Consider the following 18,142-nt stretch of genomic DNA (forward strand, 5'->3'; position numbering starts at 1 on the left):
TTTAGTAGAGGGGAAAATTGGGCTTATCTACCCTACTTCCTCCTAATCACCTCCCAATTCCTTATGACATATGAAGAATTCCTGAGAGCTTTCCCCTCACAGACTAAACAATACAAAAAGCATTTTATATCTTGCTTTGTTTACATTAGAAATTCTGTTCTTGTCTACTTTGGGAGCTTCTATGGATGACCGGAGAGGTACTATAATGATATCACAGTACCAAGGACGTGAAATCTGAGCAACTGTATCAAAACTTTTAAGAACACTACACGTTTTGTTTGTTGTTTTTGTCAACCCTTCTCTATCTTAAACACCTGACGGGCTTGGGAGAAAAGATTTTTCTTATAGCTCCAAACCCCATATCTTGTCAAGAAGGGCTGAAAGACCTGCGACTAGTTCTCATGTCCTCCTACAAGGAGGACAAGGCTTAATTTTGCTGGTTTTCCTAAGGTACAAAAATCAACAAGCAAAATTGACACCCCAAAGAAGCAAACTAGGGGCATGGTTGTTCACCTTTAAGATTTCACTTTTTAAGGAAGCTACAAGTCAGAGATATTGGAAAAATACTGCATCAGACTACAGAGTGTGTATGGAGATATCTGAAAGCACAACAAGCAGAGCTATGAAACAAATAGGAAAACTGTTCCCAGAGACCAACTGCTAAGTAAATCAAAGGTATAAGCCTTCTCTTTCACACACACCACCACTCTAGAGAGAATGGAAATGTCTATCCCATGAACATAAGATTAGCCAACAACCATGGACAAAGGAAACAAACACCAAAACCTGCTAAATATGTTTGCTTTCACATGAAAAAAAACCAAAACACACCACAGCTATCCATCTCCCCTGAGGAGTAGGAAATATGGTTGTCTGAACTGAAATTGTTTTGGACAAATGTAGACTTACCCCTGCTGTTTCTTTGCTGAGTATCTCTCCAGCCCTGTCCCGATTCATGCTCAGCTGAAGCCAGACTGGGCACGTTTTGATGAGTTTATCAAGGACACAGATGCCAGGCACTGGAAGGCAGTTTTGCAGTGTGATGGACTGAGATGGCCGTGTCACATCATTGTCTTCTTCACCAGGATCTGTGACAGGACTGAAACAGCACAAAAAAATCCCGTTAAGCAGAAGTGAAGAACAATACACTTTGTTGTGAAGAAATGTAAATACACACACACACACTCCACTACATGACTGGCATCAGACTAGAGATTATTATTATTATTAAACAACAGTTCTGTTGTGTGCCTACAAGTCAACTAGGTCAGAGCCCTATTGTGCTAGGTACTGGCACAAACATACAGGAAATGACAGTTCCTGCCCAAAATAAGATTAGCTTGAGCTATAAATTCACCTCTGGGGTTCCAGCCAGGTTAGACATTGGTGGGTATTCTGCTCTGGGGGCTGGTGGTATTTGGACTTACCCTGCTCCCAACCTCCCAGTGCTGGCACCTAAAGAACAGGGTGGAGGCAGATTGTCAGCAGCTGGGGGGAAGCTAGCACTGCCCCATGCTGTACCTCTGTGGATCCAAGATTTCAGTCTCCAGGGGCCCAGTTCACCAGCTGAAGGATCTGAGTGACTGACCTTGACTTTAAAACGAGGTATTTGTCCTCTACACTGGAAGAATAGGAGCCCCAAGCTAGCAAATCACCTTTAAGGAATGCCAAATACACTTCACTATACTGTACTTTTAAAGAGAGCAAGGGACCCTGACAGCTCATGCCACCAGAATGCCTCCGGGTCAGCCTGCTTCTTTATTCTTCTCAGGATTTCTGGCATCATACAGGAGCTTTAATGATTAGCACCTAACCCAAGCCCAGCTAAAGGAGTACATCACCTGTAAGACACAATGAGTTAGAAAGATCTAATTTTAGCTGGAAAGCCTTGTTTCTGTACCTAAGGTCCTCACAGATACTTGACCTAAGCACAAATTGAGACCCTGTAACACTGAGATTTTCCCCCTTCTGTAATTACCTTTCTCTGCTGATGCCAGGAGCAGGTGGGACAGTATTTGCAAAGTTTGACATTTGAAATCCCACCCCTGTACATGCTGGTGACAGGGTTCAGCGAGCACATCCCACAGCCACAGTGTAGCCTGGGTGGAGGTGTGTGGGGTGGGGCTGCTCCCCACCTCTGGTTAACACCATGGCAACAAATGGCCTGAGAGAAGGGGGTGGTGTGCTGAGGAGCTGGGCCTCAGTGTTTTTTGTGCACTGTTTAATTTACGTCAGAGTAAGGGTGTGCGTTTCTTTACAAAGCTTCCTCACCAAGCGTGAACTGAAAAAGAGGTCGATCCTAAAAAGCTTACTCATGGATCCAGGGTGGGTCAGCTCAGATCAGCAGAGACTGCAAGACTGGACCCAGAGAGCACCAGCGGAACTCCTCCCTCACATGCTACTAAACCAGAGAGCTGAAGTGAGTGGCTGCAATGCGTACATGTGAACACTAGAGGGAGCTCAGTGACTAGAAAGCCAAGGGGCCTGTGTGTGACAACTACACTTTTACCCAACATTGGGGATGTAACTGGGAAACTCCAGAGCTTTAAAAATAAATAAATACCCCCCCCCCTACACACACATACACCCCTATGAGTAGCTACAGCTTGAGCAGAACAGACTCACACTTCACGAATCAGCCACCGAGGGGGGGGGGGGTAGTGCACACTGAGCAGCGAACTCCACTTGCACTGCGTATGGTCATTTACACCTGGGTAAAGGAAATGTAATGGATTACCCGATGAGAATTCTTCACTCAAGTACACCCATAGCGTCATCTCACACCCAGTTTGCACTGGTGTAAAGACTGCACAAGGTGCACGGCCGGGAAGAGCCAGGCCCAAGATGTTTGCAGCGCTTGCTTTGATCTCAGAAGCCACTGGAAAGGGAGCATTTGTCAAGTGAGAAAGTAAAGACAGAAACTGTGTCAGCCCTCGCCACCCTTCAGGTGGCAGCTGTTAGGTTTATAATAGCGACCTCCACTGTGTGCACTTTTGTTGAGACTGCTGAGAAGTGGGGGGAATGCGGTGTGAGGGGCAGTGCTGGGAAGAGGGTGCAATCGCTGCTTCTCATTAGCTTTTATTTCTGGCTGCTTATTTTTAGCCCGATAGAAACCGTGAGAATAGTGAAGTGGATGCATTGTTGAGAACGAGGGATAGGTGTTCTTTTAGGCTCTGATCCTAAATAGGGGGCTGGAAGGAGGAGGAAGAGAGAAAGGTTACTCCTATTTGCTATTATCTTACTGCAGTCAGATTACCACCCGGAAACGAAGGTTGATCCAGGCTCCTGGCCCCAATCCGGCAAAGAATTTACACACATGCTCAACTTCAAAGTAAATGAGACTACCCCTGTGCTTAAAGTTAAACACACGCTTAAGTGCATTGTTGGATCAAAGCCTGTATTCATAGGCAGTGCTGCCTAAAGGATAGAGCCTGGGCTGGGCCTCAGAAGACATGGCTTCAAATCCTTGCTCTGTCACTGGCCTGCTGATGCTTTTGGGTAAGTCACTGCACCTCCGTGCCTCAGTTTCCCTACCTCTAATGATACTAACCTCCTTTGTAAATCACTGAGACCTACTGGTGAAAAGCACTAGGTTTTATCAGCATTCCCACCACTGACCCCTCTGTATATGTTTATTTTTAAAAGATCACTTTTTTGGGGTGGGGGTTTAAAAACAATCACATGGTTCCAGGACATTTCTGTTTCTTTTAGTATGAATTTCATCCTTTTGATCCGAGAGCTGAAATTAACCCGGCTCCTTTTTTTCTCTTGGTTTGGTATTACTTCAGAAAAAGGGAAAATACAGCTCTTCGTATCTAGGGCACATCGTAAAGTAGGTCACATTTCAGACCTGAACTAGTTGAATGTCTCCTGTCAAAGGCACTAAGTCAGTGCAGCACACTTGGTCCCCCAATTCAGGTTTTGTCAAAGCAACCTGTTACAAAGCCTAAACATTGCTGCCTTGTGGTAGTGCAGGATAACCTGATATTGATCAGTCCATTTTCATTATCCAAGCAGAGAGAAACACAAGACAAACAGCACAGATAGGGATAAGTGAAAGACTTACACATTTTCAATTTTAATACAAAATTATTTGTCCCACAGGTGAGGAAATTTCTTTTTAAAACTACAGAAGATGATGCTTAATCAGACAGTGCCCTTTAAGCAGCAGTACAAAGGATCCATTACAAAAAATGAATTAAAGCTGTGGCAAATACATACAATTAATCTTATATTTCCTCCCCTCCTTTTTTTCCCCCTTTGCAACAACTACTATCAAAATATCCCCATGTTAATTTAGTCATGAAGATACCAGCCAAGGAAACACATGGGAGATGATGATAATTAGTGAAAGAAAGAAGTCAGAAGAAGCAAAATATGTGGATTAAAATCAGACAAACAAGCCTGGAATCCTGAACCCTGCCAATAAAAAGTGAAAAGTGATGTGAAAAGAGGGACAATGTTCATTGTTATCTGTGTTGTGAAAGGGCCAGATTTTCAAAGATATTCAGGGGCCTAAAGATTCAGATTGGCACCTACTGGGATTTTCAAAAGTGTCCGCCTCCTAGGTGCCTAAATCCCTTTGAAAATCTAGTATCAGAGGGGTAGCCGTGTTAGTCTGGATCTGTAAAAGCAGCAAAGAGTCCTGTGGCACCTTATAGATGAACAGATGTATTGGAGCATGAGCTTTCGACGAAGTGGGTATTCACCCACGAAACCTCAGGCTCCAATACGTCTGTTTGTCTATAAGGTGCCATGGGACTCTTTGCTGCTTTTGAAAATCTAGCCCATCGCTCTCCAAGGCCTCATTCTGGCCTTGCAAAAACAGCTGGATAGGCGCAATGCCCCAGTCCTTTAATATGTAGCATGCAGGCAGTCTGCTGCTATGCCTGTGCATGTCCCACTGACTTCAGTGGAGCTCCTCGCAGCTGTGTTAGCCCACCTGTCTGCTACACACTGCAGGATCAGGGCCTGATTTAATGATATGGGGCATTTTATATATATATATATATATATATATATATATATAAAGGTGAGGGTAAGTGTGAAGCAGCATATTGCAGGGACTGGTGTTTTTAAATCTAACGTTCACAGCTAGTGATCCAGCACAGCACACACCATGTTAATGACATCCAGAGAAGTTACTAAACTGGGAGGAAATGCAAATACCAGCAGAGCCAGAAGACACAAAGCAGCCTGGAGTCGGAGATTAGAAACCCACGCAGAATTCATTGTGGAAGAATGCAAGTTTAATAAATGGAAACTGAAAGCAGTTCAATGAGAGAAGAGAATGTGGAAAACAGCACTGCTGGGAGAAACCTGATGGCAAGAGTGAACTGATGAGCTTGCAATGCACTAGGACACCAGAAAAGATAAATCCAATTTGTAGCTGCATATGCAGAGTCATCACATTGTGGGACAGGAATTGGGCAGGTCTCTCTCTGTACAGTTCCAATACAATTAAATTGGGAATATTGCACCTTATTACCAGAGAGGTAATGTCAAATTGCAGGGAGATCTGAGAACAGAACAAAACAGATTAGGGGCCTGAAGGGGCTGATTGATGAGTAAAAATAAAAGAGTTGAACATGCATAGCTTGGCTCAGTTACAGCCAGTCTATAGGCAGTGGAAGCAAGAAGGATGATTTAGGGTGGTAAAATGGGGTGCAAAGGGGAGCAAGTAATGAGGAAAAATTAAGAAAGGGACATAGGGGAAACTTCCTGCCTGTGAGAAGTATTAGACCAGGGGTGGGCAAATTTTGTGGCCCAAGGGCCACATCAGGATTACAAAACTGTATGAGGGGCCGGGTAGGGAAGGCTGTGCCTCCCTTAACAGCCTGGCTCCTGCCCCCTATCCACCCCCTCCCAGACTGCCTCCCTCATAACCCCCAACCCATCCAACCCCCACCTCGCTCCTTGTCCCCTGACAGCCACCTCCTGGGACCCTCGCCCCTAACCGCCCCCCAGGACCTCACCCACATCCAACCCCCCCTGCTCCCTGTCCCCTCACTGCCCCAATCCATATCCACACCCTCGCCCCCTGACAGGCTCCCCTGGGACTCTCACACTTATCCAACCACTCCACAGAACCTCTGCCCCATCCAACCCCCCCCGCTCCCTGTCCCCTCACTGCCCCCTGGGTCCACTGCCCCTTATCCAACCCCTTGGCTCCAGCCCACTTACCACACCGAGCAGAGCATGGAGAGCAGCATGTGTGGCAGCCGCACCATCTGGCCGGAGCCAGACACGCTGCCGCACTGCCCTGCAGGAGCGCGTAGTCCCACCGCCCAGAGCGCTGCCCACACGGTGGCGTGACTGTGGGGGAGGGACAGCCAGGGAGGGGCCGGGGGCTAGCCTCCCCAGTCAGGACATCAAGGGCTGGGCAGGACGGTCCCACAGGCCAGATGTGGCCCATGGGCCATAGTTTGCTCACCTCTGTATTAGACAGTGGAATAACCTCCCCAGGGAAGGGCTAGGAGCCCCATTGCTTGAACCTCTCAAAGCTACACATTTTAAATTCTAGAAAGCACTGTAGAGTCAAATCCTGCATTGGCAGAGGGCTGGAGTGGGTGACAGAACAGCTCTTTTCCAGCTCTAATTGCTGGGACCCCCATGCCATGCTAGTCAATACGGTACATGGTAGCAACACTTGACTTCTTCTCTGCGTGCCACAGTCACAAGACCTAGATGCCAGGCTGTGGAAGGGCTTAACCCAGCCATTTAACAGCAGACTCCACAGGTAGCTGCACAGAGCAGGGAGAGGAAAAAGCAGTGAACAGCTTCAGAATTCCCTTTGCTCTGCCAAGTGTCAGGAGCCATGCAGCCTGCCACAGTGAGCCGTCGCTTGCTCAGCCCTCACACACAGCAGATGATTTTTATCCCCAGCCTTTCTGAAGTGACATCCTGCCGCCCCCCCTCCCCCCAGCTCAGCAGAGATATTTGTTTGGGCCAACCCGGACTTTTTGTTCTTTGCAATGTAAATGTGAAAAGCCAGCCCTAGAGCTGCCTGCACCACATCTCTGTATTGAGTTCTTACTGCAAATCAGGATTAAATCCCCTCGCCCCTCTGCTGAGTTGAATTCAAGCAGCTTGCTGGAACACGTACAGTGCATATTCATTGGTAACATGGATTAGTTAATTGCATAATAATTACACTAAAACACCATGCCTTCTTTGGCAGGATTGCATGGTAGCTCTATTGGAAATAGCATGGTAATTTGCTTTGTCTCATGGTAACAGTGTAATAAATACATGTCACCACCATAACTCATTTCTTTACCATTAAGGAGCAAAATTTACAATCTATACAACCTCACTGAAGTCAAAGGCATTGATAAGGGCAGTGAGCCGGTCAGCTCAGTGCAGACTTGGGTCCTGATCTTCAGTTGTGTAAAAATAATGCAAAACTCATGGCTGTCTAGGACTTAGGGCTGTCACTTGTAATATACACCAAGACCAGCTGGAGCAGATAAAGAGAGTGTATGTTGTCTGGCTGCAGAAGCACAGATATTTATCACTTGATCTGAATGAGAACCTGTCAATGGTCAGCAGTATAGGGTCCATGACACACAGCTGAGCTATTCCAATTCCAGCCATGAGAGGGCAGTAGTATACACTCACACTAGCCAGTTAACTACAGCACTAGATGACTTCAATTTTGTTCATTAGCCAGCACCAGTTATACTGAGAAGACTCATCAGATCTTAAGAATGAACACAAGTAAAAAAAAAGTCATATATGGTATTGTGTCAGTTTGTCTTGATTTGGGATTTTTGAAATAAGCTGTTTGTCAGAATTAACTGATTTGTTCCTTTTCTTATAAATTATTGCATCTACATTTCTCTTGAATCTTACATTACATCTAGAGAGAGAGAGAGAGAGAGAGACACACACACACACGAGTTTTGCTATGCTTTCCTTGTCTAGAGAAAAATGATGCTCAGACAGATTTAGAATTGGCGTAAGAGCAGGCATCAGTCAGTCAGCATGCTACTGAGAAAGACAGAGGCAACAGCTGTCAAACATCACTTGTAAGGATGAGAACAGATTAACCTTTGTACCAAAAGCATCAAATACCAAGAGACTGCAAATGAGGACAAGCCAGCTTGTGGCAGAAGCATACAAGTCTGGGTGAGATTGTCAAACGCTGTAATATTATCTTCAAGGAGTATCAGATCCAATACAGGGAGAAAGCTAAGACCTTATGGAGCTGATGTTACAGCACTGTTGGAATTAGATGGAGAATGATGGTAATTACAAACCTAGAGAGAGTCCAGTTGTAAGCAAGGGGCTGAGTGGGGATGACACGAGGAGGATGCTTTATCTGTAACCCATGCAAAGGCTGGCAGAGAAGGAGAACATATACATTTGTGGCATATCTCACAGCCAACCACGTTAAAACAAATTTGAGTCCAGACCTTCACCTTGACCATCATAGAAGCTAACTAAGTGGAGTAAGTGGAGCTGTGCAAATAACTGATTTTATTTTATTTTTTTTGTTTGTTTTTTTCACTGACAATTCTGAAAAGTAAAAAAAATTCTGACCCCCCAAAAAAAATATTTTTAAAAAACTTGTTTGACAAATTTAAAAGTAAAAGTGATTTGGGTCAAATGAAACTTTTCATTCAGGTCAAAATGAAGTGTTTCTTATTCAATTTTCATAAAATTGGAGGAAATTTCAAAATGAAAAGTAGTAGTTTTGAATGAAAAAATTGAAACATTTTGTTTAGAAAATGTCAAAACAAAATGTTTTGGCTGTCTCAGTTTTTAGGGGGATTTTAAAATGAACAATTCAGCAAAATCAACTCAATTGCAAGAAATGTTTTGGCCAAAACATTTCTCCTAGCTTTAATCATAAATTCCAATCCTAGATCTCAAAATAATGATTAATCAGGACTGTGGTAAACTACAGTAGAAGAGGTGACAGTCTATGGTTACATTAGATGGGCCCTGTCACAGGGCTCACTACTCACACTAGGGCAGCACCCACTTTAGGCAATTCTGGGGATTGGCTCTGCCCAGTTCAGCACCCCCTTTCTTCTTTTCCACCATCCGCAGCTCACCTCCTGCTCACAGAGTTGCAGCACAGCTGCTTTGCAACTTTTCCCTCTAACCAGGTCACATCGAGAGTCACATTTGTGGGGGAGGGGGGCAGGGTAATGTCCTTCAAAGTCTTTCTGCTCAAGCGGCATTCAGCACTCCTCACACCCACTGCCCTAACCCTGTCACTCCTGCAGTGACTCAGGCAGTCTTCTAGTTCACTGCCCATGCAGTACCTCTCTGCAGTGGTTGGTAGGGGAACCCAGACCCACCCGCTGCTCTGAATTCCAGCCTAGGGTTTTTACCAAGCAGTCAAGGGCTGCAGCTTCCCTGATTTTAGTCAAACCCATCTCTCCTAGGGCCTACTAGGTCTCAGGATTGCTAGGCCTCCTTCCCTTGGGAGGGGGGGAAAGGGAATGACTGCCGCTCTCCATGCTGCAGCTGTTGCCAGCCTTGGCTTTATGTAAGCCCCACCTGTTCCCTCACATATGAATTTGCTTCCAATTAGTGGCCTCCTCCTAGGCTAAATTTCTCCCTTGGATTGGGCTCATCTGGCCTAATTCAGCTTTCTGAGGGTCAATGTGGGAAGTACACTCCATCTCAGGCCCATACTGCAAAGTGTAGATCTGCAGCCAAACTTCCTCAAAAGCTTGAGGGTATTTGGATCTGCGGGTTGGTTCAGCCTATTATAGAAATAAGGGCAAATTGCAAAGTTTAGATCTAGATCCGAACTTTTCCTAAGTTTGGGGCTAATGGATCCAGGGTTTGGAGTGAGGCATGGCTGCTCTTATAGGATTAACAGCCCTAGACTGCTCTGCACCACTTGAATCTCTCCACACAGGTCTATAAATACCTACACGGGGAACACAAATTTGATAACAGAGAACTTTTCAGTCTAGCAGACAAAGGTATAAGATCCACTGGCTGTAAAATGAAACTAGACAAATCTAGAGTAGAACAGTGAGGGTAACTAACCATAGGGACAATTGTCATGCTGGATTCCCTGGAGATTTTTTAAAACAAGATTTAGGAAAAAATCCAAAGATATGGGCTAGTTCAAATAGGAATTAATTAAGGGAAATCCTATGGCCTGTATAATACAAGGTATCAAACTACATGATCGCAATGGTCCCTTTTGGCCTAGCAATCTATGAATCTATTCACAGATGATCTTGTGCAGAGTACAAACATCTCAGTATAGTTATTGCCATGGAGCAGGGATAGGCCATGAATGTACAAAATTGGGGGTTGGGATAAGGGCTATGGCTGGGGGTGAGGGTTCTGGGATGCAGCCAGAAATGAGGAGTTCAGGGAGTGGGAGGGGGCTCTAGGTTGGTGTTGGGGGCTCTAGGGTAGAGCTGAGGATGAGGGGTTGGGGGTGCAGGAGGGTGCTCTGGGCTGGGACTGAGGGATTCAGGGGTGGGGTAGGATGTTGGGGCACAGGAGAGGGTCAGAGGTGCAGGCTCTGGGGGCGCTTACCTCAAGCAGCCCCCCAGAAGCAACGACATGTTCCCCCTCCAGCTCCTATGCAGAGGCGCAGCCAGGCAGCTTTGCGCACTGCCCTGTCCGCACGTGCTGCCCCAGTGGCTCCCATTGGCTGTGGTTCCTGGCCAATAGGATCTGCGGGGGCAGCACTTGGGGTGGGTGCAGTGTGTGGAGCCCCCTGGCTTCCCCTATACATAGGAGCCAGAACGGGGACATGCTGCTGCTTCTGGTAGCCATGCAGAGCAAGGTAAGCCCCCGACCCCACTCCCTGGCTGAAGTGGGGCATGCCCCGGAACCCGCTCCCCGGCAGGAGCTCGAGGGCCAGATTAAAACATATGGATGGCTGGATACGGCCCCGGGCCGTAGTTTGCCCACCCCTGGTGTGGAGGCATTAAATCCAAACTGACCAGTCAGCACTCTGTCCTCTACATTTTTTTCAGCCCCTTCATGACAATATACATACATGATTAGAAGAACATAAAGGTTGCAGAGTGAAGGACTCAGCAGAAAAAAAGTAGGAAATGCTATAGTTAAGATTGGGCACTATGTACAAGGGAATTGATTTAATGTTAGGTGAGCAAAGGCAAAATATAAACACAAAGCACAACTAATGGGAAGTAAAATGAGATTTAAAAAAAAAGTTTTCCATTTTCATAATATAAAGAATTATTAACCACTGTCGGCAAAAGAAATTGCATGCTTTTTTAACCAGAGGGTGTCCCTAACAATTATGTATGTAGCCCACTCAATAGCTTTGGCCCAATTGACTGGGGATTGAGTAGAAATCTCTGTCAATACCACTGGCCATTCAGTCACAGTTGGAGTGGTCTTAACCTAAAACTGCTTGACCTGCTTTGAAATCAACAAAGCAAACTTGTCTATCCTTTGCCCTGCTGGTGGCTTTCCAAATACGCCCTAATATGCTGCTTCATGGCCCGAGGAAGTTCAGAAAACCTGCTTTAATTCCCCCTTCTTAAAAAAAACCCAGGTAACTACTTACAAGAATTTCCTTCCTACACTTTTTTTTCTGGTTGCTATGGTACAAAAAGACTGTATCCCTGTGTGCCTTGTTCATAAACAATTGGCAATAGACCTGTGGAGCCCTCGTTTCAGGAAGATTTGCTTTTTGGTTCCCTTGAACTGATGGGAAAAGAACCATCGTCACGGCCTGATCCTAAGGCTATGCCTCTGGCGACGTGTAGTAGAGTACATACACTGTGCGCTACCCTTAGCCCAGGTATAAATAGCAGCATAGAGGGTGTGGCCCTCCTTAGGAGAATAAAGACACACCTGAACGCGGTGGGTATGTCCTCTACATGCCCAAGCAGTGCTATTTTTAGCAACGTAGTGTCCCACTGTCTCCCTCCTCCTGGAGCCTTTCAGGGAGTGGGGAAAGGCTCTGGCAGTAGGGAGCTGCCAGAGCCTTTTCCAGCTGCCTCCCTATGCCTGAGGCTTTCACTGCCACATGTAGCCACTCACTGCAGCATGGACGCAGCCTGATTGTCACTGTGGCATGTAGCTCCGCATACTCTATACGCTGCCACCAGTGTAGACAAGGCCTCAGTTACACTTAGGTCCCTTTACACCACTCTGGCAGTGTAAAGGCGTCTTCCAGTAGGCATAAAAGTTACGCTTACAAACTGTTAAAGCCCCTTTACCCTGCCAGTGTTGAAATGGGACCTTAATGTAACAGAATCAGGCACTCAGTTTCCAGCTGATAAAGAGCCCCATTCTGCTATCCTTACTCCTGCTGAGTAGTTCCCCTGAAATGAGAGACTACCCAGAGTGAAGTACTGCTTAACTGGGGAGTGGCCAACTGGGCCCTACATTTGCTCTCAAATGAGTAAGAATAGTTATGTACAGCTCACAATATAGCAATTCCAGTCCAGTGAATCTTCTACAGAGTTTACATGACTCCATTCCAGTGAAGCTTAAAATACATTCCACATTTTAAAGGACCAAGGGCCTGATTCTACTTAGATATGTTGACTTAAATCCAGAATAATTTAGGGCTTTAACAGTTATACCAGTATAATTATACCAGTATAGTTAAACCAACACAGTTGTACCCATATACCTGCCTGTGTGCACATCCTTATCCCAGTTTAAGAGTGTTTTTCAGTTTAGCTTAAACCCTTTGCAAAACATAAGCTAAACCAGAAACACACACCAAACAACAACAAAAAACACCTACCCCAGCCACTTATACCCATATAAATAGGGTGTAAATTTACAGCACAATAGTTATACCAGTGTAACTCCCTGCATGGGTCCTCTTATTCTAGTGTAACAATTGCGTTGTAAATTCACACTGTACCTTATCCTGGTATAACTGCCTTTGCAGACAAGCCCTTAGTTGATTTCAGTGGAGATGCTCTGTACTGATGCTGTTGTAACAGAGAGTAAAATTTGGCCATATGAACTGTAAGAGCCGGATGGAGTTGTATGCAAGCAGGAAATCACCTGTGGCTGCTTAAAGTCCAAGAGTTTAACACCTCTACACTGGTCTTCCGCCACATAGAGCAAGGGGATGTCACACAGTTATATCCATGCATTGCTAAACCATAGTTTACTTATAGCTGGGACCCTTATACGTGGAAGACTGAGGCATACATGTCACACCTTAGGAACCTGCAACTCTGGAGGTTTTTTTGCCAGACCAATGTTATCAATCACTGGGGGACATCACTGAAACAAGGCTGATTTGAAGAATCTTTAGTAACTCACCACGTTTTTTGCAACGGTTTCCAATTATAAGAAAAATACTCTGCACCTATCCAGCCCTTCTTCATTTTCAAAGTACGCTACAAAAAGTTAGCTTAGCATTACAAAGAGCTGCACAAAAGTAAATGTTAGTGACACTGGTGGTTTCACATGAAAAATGATCAGCAGTTAATTAAACACATAATAAATATGCTTCTGAACACATGGCTAGAGCATGAGGCAATTAGCAAAGCAACTAGCCCAAGGGAGATCAGAACCCCACTGAGGATCCCTTCACTATGCCTTCATTAAATGTGAGGAAGAGAAGTCCACGTCCCTCTGTCTAGGTTTTTTTATCCTCACAAACTACATTATGCAACCCACGAGTTAATGATTAGGAGCAAAGTGAAGCTCACTGCCAGACCCAGTGCAGTTCAAATTGCAGCCACCCTAAATAATACATGTAGTTTCTGGACAAGAAGAAAAGTGGCCCAAATCTAAGCTATTTCAGAGCTGAGTAAGCATGAGGAGCTCAGCATGTTGAGTGGTTTCTGTTTTTTTCTTGAGCATCTTGAGTGACAGATTCCTTGGAGATGACTTAAAAAAAAAACACAAAAAACCCCCAAACAAAAAACACACATTTTTGGCAGCTAGACTGAAATGCTGAGCCAGCTCACAGGCTGCAACTTAGCCAAATGTGCCTATGTCACTAGGGATGCTGTCTACATAGGAGACTAATAGAGATTTGCAAAACAATATTGCAGGTAGCCAGCAAAGCTGGGAGGCTGCCGGCCTTTTAGTGTTTGCTCTTGCTTGGTTAAGTTTCCCCAAGCAGCTCTTTGCTTAACCTGATTCACAGATAACCTAATTCTCAGATAGCTGCATTGCAGCAACTGCCTCATGCTTTATAAAATACAGTTTACTGTATTTAAAAAAACAAAACAAAAAACCACACGTGTGCAGCCTTTGGAGAGCCATCTCTTTGTTCTTCAGAGCAGGGTACCCCAGGACACAGGGCACAGTGCATCTCTGGCTGCAGGTGTTGCTGTAGCACTGATTTGGAGAGCAGACTCCCAGCTCCAAATCTGAGGGAGATATCCCCCACACTGGACGTGATCACAGTCCAAAACAAAGGAAAAGACAAACCAATTAATCCCGCAGTCCACAAGCAGCCTGGGCTGTGTCAGACCAAAGGTAAATAGTCTCTAAAGGGAGCTGGTTCCCGACCCACTGAGAAGCCCAGGCTCAGTGCTCTGGGCACTGGTGAAAAGCAAAGTTAAGTAAAGCGAAGATGGTCCCTCTACCTCTCTGGAGAGTCCAGCTGGCAGAGGCTCACCACCAGCTTTCTATGCAAGCAGCCCCATCTCTACAGGGCACAGCCCTCTGGGTTCTAGCTCTGCTGCTATCTAAGCACTACCCCCCAGTGGGCTCGGATTCTCCCTTTTAAGGAGCCACCCCTCTCTATGTGCCACAGGCCTCACAGGTGTGCTGGGTTGGGGCTGATTGTGTGCAGAGGAGCTTTTTCACTCCTCCCTGACCAGGGTGGGCACCTGCCCCACCACATACTCCACTATATAAGATGGAACTTGGGCTCCCCCCTAGCTAGAGTCATAGACTTTAAGGTCAGAAGGGACCATTATGATCATCCAGTCTGATCTCCTGCACAATGCAGGCCACAGAATCTCACCCACCCACTCCTGGATCAAACCCCTAACCTATGTCTGAGCTATTGAAGTCCTCAAATCATGGTTTAAAGACCTCAAGGTGCAGAGACTGGATTCCCCCACTTCCCGTGAAAAGAAGTCCACATTGCTGCGTTTTGCTCCAGCATGATGTTCTATCCTAACATTACAGGATTGGAGAGCTAAGTACCACTGCATAGCATGGGTATTTGTCTCTTTCTTTCTTTGAGCTGCTAGAGGGAGATGTGGCCCCGAACGAGGCAAATAACGACTAAGAGACTCATGGCCCATTTGATGGCTAGCGCCTCTTTTTCAATCACAGAGTGGGCCTTCTCCCTGGGAAACAGCTTCCTACTCAGGTTCAGGACTGGGTGCTCCTCACCATTCACTTCCTATGACAGAACAGCGCCAAGGCCTACACCTGAGGCCTACATCTGAGGTAAAATGACCTCTTTTGAGAAATCCAGATTGAACAGGACTGGCTCCTGGCACAACCAGTTTTTCACAGTATGGAAGGCCTTTTCACAGTTGTTGTTCCAGTGGATCTTCTTTGGACTCCCACCTTTTATTAGGTCTGTTGAAGGGGCTAGTGAAACCAGAGAGAAATTGCCTGTAATAGCCAGCTAGCCCAAGGAAGTGTCTTACCTGTTTCTTTGTTTGAGCAATGGGACATACTGCCAATGCCAGCCCTTTGCTATCTAGCAGCCTACATTGACCACTTCCTGCATTATAACCCAGATAAGAAACTTCTTTATTTGCTAGTTTGCATTTGGCCAGATTGGCTTTGAGACTCGTTTCAGCCAAGGACTGGAGAAAGACTCCAGGCGGTCGCTGTATATAACGATATCATCCAAATATGTAGCACCATATTGCTGATGAGGCCTGAGTATTTTGTCCACTGAACGTTGAAATATTCCAGGTTCTCTGTGTAAGCTGGAGGGCATTGTCTGGAAGTAGGAGAGCCAGATGGGTGTTGAGAATGTTGGTGTCATTAGGCATGACTCTAGGTAACTCAGGAGGATGGAAAACCACAGTGTCAATAAAGCCTTTCTGTAGTAGGCCTGAATGAACTAAAGTCACTCCATGTCTGACCAAAGCGCTCCCATGTTTGAACTTTAATCGACCTAACAAGCTAGCAACAGAGAATGGAATGTGTAACAGCTAGTTATCAGGTGCAACCCCACTCACACCGGTACTAGGAAATAATGATGAGGCCTGCTTGCACCTGGCTAAGGGGGGCAGAATAACAGATCAAGGAAAGTAAAACAAGATAACTGTTCACAGAAGAGTTACTAACGAGCTAAAGTGGTTTTTGCCAAGTATGACTTAACTGCTTAATGTAATTGCTACTGCAAAGTGTATTTGCTGCATGGGAATGAAAGGTGGGGGGGAGAGGGGGAGATAGAAGAGGCTTAGCTAAAGTTATGTATAAAAAGAGAAAAGCTGTTTTGCAGCTGGGTGCTTGATCTGAGACGTGTCTGTGTCTCCCTGCACCGCTTTGAGGTCTCAAATAAACTTTGTCTGCTTCTCCACCTTGGTGTGTTTATTGGAGCGAAGCACACCGGGCAACGAACCACTGTTGCTGTCCTCGGGCCTCTGTGCCGGCAACAAGAAGGTTGTTTTTTCTTGCAATGTGGTTTACAGGGGGATGTGCCAATACCCTGGCAGGCCCTACCTGTTCCAAAAGCTTGTCTACTTGTGGCATTGGGAATCCATCAAAAGTCAAAATCACATTAACTTTTCAGAAGTCTATGCATCGGATTTTGGGACAAGCATGATGGGACTCGGCCAGTCACTTTGGAACTCCTCAACCACCCCTGATCCAGTGTAGCCTGCATCTGCTCCCAAACAGTTTCCCACATCTTCTGTGATAAAGGCCGGGAGGGTCTCTCTATAGCACTAACCCAGGACTGTCTCGCTGTGGCAGTGTATCAGCTGGGCCTGGCCTGGTACAGAGGAAACTACATTGGAGAAGGCCTCAACAAGGGGTAAAACCTGAGCTCTTTTCTCAGCCAGGAGTTCAGCACCCATCTGCACCTGTGCTAGCCTTGGGGAAATGGGTACTTGGAGCCCTGGCTCTGGCAGGTAAAGAGCTATTAACACCCCCACTCTGATTTTCCAACGCTTAAGTAGGTTCCCATGTTAGAGCCTAGGTTCTTTCTGCCTCCCAGATAGGTGGATCTTGTAGTCCATGAGGCCAACCTGACAAATCCCTTCAAAAGGTTCTTGCCATCTGGTTAGCAACTCAGGGTCTGTGCTGGGAAGCAATCATAGTGTCCCCGGGTTGGAAGGGCTGTAGACATTCACCTGGCTGTATGTTTGTTCTTGTGCCTGCTGGGCTCTCAACAGATTTTTCAAGAGCAAAAACTCCTGGCTTCTTGCGGCGCTCCCTGAGTTAAATAATATCCTGGGCCATGTTGGATACCTTGGATCCTGCTCTCGCAGCCCTCCCATAGTGAGGCTAATATTCCTTGAGGCTGTCTCCCAAATAATAGTTCAAAGGGGAATAATCCAGTGAAAGCTTGTGCTGTCTCCTTTATAGTAAACAAAAGAGGAGGAAGTAACTGGTCCCAATGCTTGGGACAAGAAGCCCCAAATTGTTTTTTTAACATCTCCTTCATGGTTTTGTTGAATCGCTCAACTAACCGTCCAGCTGTGGATGACAGATGGAGGTTTTTAGTGACTTGATTTTCAATAGGGAGCATAGCTCCTGCAGCACCTGGGATGTAAAGTTGGTTCTCGGCTCCACCAGTATTTCTCAGGGGAGCCCTACTGGAGATAAGAGTGCCACGAGTTCTGGGGTGACTGCTTCATTTTGTAGAGTGCAGTGGGATGGCCTCTGGGTACCATGTGGCATAGCCTATAATCACAAGACTGTATTGGTATCCCACTGCACTTTTCTCCAGGGGATCCACCATATCCATCCCAATTGGTTCTAAGGGAGTTTCAATTTGGGGAAGTGGTATTGAGGGAGTCTTGGGGTGGTTAATTGGCACTCAGGACAAGAGTGTTTTTTTTTATTCTTCTGACCTCCAAGGGGAAGCCCAGCCAGTCAGAATGAGCCAACGCTTGGGACAAGCTATTCTCCCAGTCTAGCTACACAGCACAAGGGATGTCATGTGTTAGCTGGTATATCCAGGGTACCAGTAATTGATGCAGTATAGGCATTCTCCCAGGAGTATAAGATGGGGTGCTGTCTCATGTGTTGGGGTTGTATCACCTCATCATTCCCA

General features: G+C 46.0%; 1 protein-coding gene across 5 annotated transcripts in view; it reads right to left on the reverse strand.

The window, feature by feature from the left end:
• RIN3 (Ras and Rab interactor 3) overlaps nucleotides 1-18,142 on the reverse strand; it is a 102,811-nt gene that overhangs the window by 69,407 nt on the left and 15,262 nt on the right. For 3 of the 5 annotated variants that reach the window (XM_039538651.1, XM_039538654.1, XM_039538653.1), the window contains exons 1-2: nucleotides 1,358-1,478; nucleotides 910-1,099 (exon numbers count right to left, since the gene is read on the reverse strand). In XM_039538651.1, the coding sequence (XP_039394585.1) occupies nucleotides 910-957 (48 nt within the window). In that variant the 5' untranslated portion in view covers nucleotides 958-1,099; nucleotides 1,358-1,478. Of the gene's footprint in view, nucleotides 1-909; nucleotides 1,100-1,357; nucleotides 1,479-18,142 lie in introns of those variants that run through there. The other 2 variants (XM_039538650.1, XM_039538652.1) reach the window with 1 other exon arrangement.

Source organism: Mauremys reevesii, linkage group 4, assembly GCF_016161935.1.
Source record: "Mauremys reevesii isolate NIE-2019 linkage group 4, ASM1616193v1, whole genome shotgun sequence".
Taxonomy (NCBI): Eukaryota; Metazoa; Chordata; order Testudines; family Geoemydidae; genus Mauremys; species Mauremys reevesii.